This window comes from Sinocyclocheilus rhinocerous, unplaced genomic scaffold (assembly GCF_001515625.1).
Source record: "Sinocyclocheilus rhinocerous isolate Xijiao unplaced genomic scaffold, SAMN03320098_v1.1 scaffold6801, whole genome shotgun sequence".
Taxonomy (NCBI): domain Eukaryota; kingdom Metazoa; phylum Chordata; class Actinopteri; order Cypriniformes; family Cyprinidae; genus Sinocyclocheilus; species Sinocyclocheilus rhinocerous.
Genome location: NW_015646405.1, coordinates 1 through 1,506, shown reverse-complemented (window position 1 = coordinate 1,506; position 1,506 = coordinate 1). Strand labels below are relative to the sequence as shown.

General features: G+C 35.6%; 1 protein-coding gene across 1 annotated transcript; it reads right to left on the bottom strand.

The window, feature by feature from the left end:
- Positions 1 to 324: 324 nt before the first annotated feature.
- On the bottom strand, positions 325 to 1,447 carry LOC107707784 (carcinoembryonic antigen-related cell adhesion molecule 20-like; the record flags this gene model as incomplete). The annotated part of the gene is made up of 3 exons (XM_016511879.1): positions 325 to 433; positions 810 to 1,064; positions 1,172 to 1,447. Coding segments are annotated over 3 exons (640 nt in total), but the record flags the coding sequence as incomplete, so codon positions are not given.
- Between the last annotated feature and the right edge of the window lie 59 nt (positions 1,448 to 1,506).

Below are 1,506 nucleotides of genomic sequence, written 5' to 3'. Positions count from 1 at the left end.
AAGCAGCAACTTATAACAGTTGTTTATATAACAGTCTACTGAGATCATGGTCATTTTGATTCTATGTGTGTAAAATTTCACAAACACATTTGGAGGAAATTTCACTGCCATTGGAAACAATTTAGAGTTTGATATGTAATAATGTCATATATAAATGTGATTTTTATATTTCTGCACTTCACTAGTGGATCATTAAAGACCCTGATGGATTATTAAAGATCTGTTTGAACCTGATAAAATTTGTGACTCATACACTCACATATTTATGTGTAAAATGTGAGAGCTGTGATTACAAATTACACAGATAGGTGCTAAATTACTCACATTTTCTTAGATTTTGTTAAATAGACAATCAGGCCACAAATGCCTGAAACTGCCATTAAAACCCCAATGACAATCCCAGCTATAGCCCCTGATGACAGCCCTCCTCCTACTATGACAAAGAATAAAAACAACAAATCAAGGTCATGTACGGCACACAATACTAATAGTAATGCACTTCAGCCTCAATTTTTATTAAAAAATAAATACATTTAAAACCACATGGTTTAAAAAGGTATATGAACGTATTGAGCTCCCATGGGAATGTATTTCATGTCTAATTATCTAAGCGTATTTTATTCAAAATGCTGCAAAAGGCAATAAATTTACTTTTATCCAGAGTGATTCAACATTTTATTGAAAGTAATACGACAAAACAAAACAGCAGAAAAACTTACAAAATAGTGTACTAAATATTTGTAAATGTAAAGTTCCTTTAAATAAATGGTAAATTAAGCTAATTTCAGATTAGTTTGAACTATTCTTACCTTTAACTAGTAAAGCATGTTTTTGTGAGGCGCTTCTCTTTGTGACATTATTCCAGGCTGTACAGATGTAATCTCCACTGTGTGTGAAGTCAGTCTCATCTATGATGAATGTGTCTGTGGTCACATTGGTGTCTGTTCCATTAATCTTCCAGCTGAACGAGGCAGCAGGTTCAGAATTTGCAGAGCAAGAGAGCGACACGCGAACCCCTAAATCCACCACATCCTCACCCTTAATAGAAACATCTTCTGGTCCATCTAGAACACAAACAAAAGACTCACTGATAAACTGAGCACTGAAGAATGTCTGTATTTCATCAGGTTTGAGCTCAAATCATCTTGATGTTTGAATGTTTAACACTCACAGTTGATGATCAGGCTGAGTTTGGCCGTCTCAGAGCTGATAGGGTTTCTATATGTACATTGATATTCTCCACTGTCTGATCTCTGCACTGGACTGATGGACACTGATCTGTTATCAGATGAGAAGATGATGCTGTTGCTAGGAGACAGAGGACTGTTATCTTTCATCCACTGCACAGAGGTGATGCTGCCAGTTCCCTCAGAGCTGATGTTAGCAGATGATTCTCCCTCTATTAATGATTCTTCTGGACCAATAAGCCTGTCATTAGTTATTCTTTCTGTGTAAGTGTGAGACAAAGAATAAACACACTAGATTTAAGATGAGTTTTTCACATTT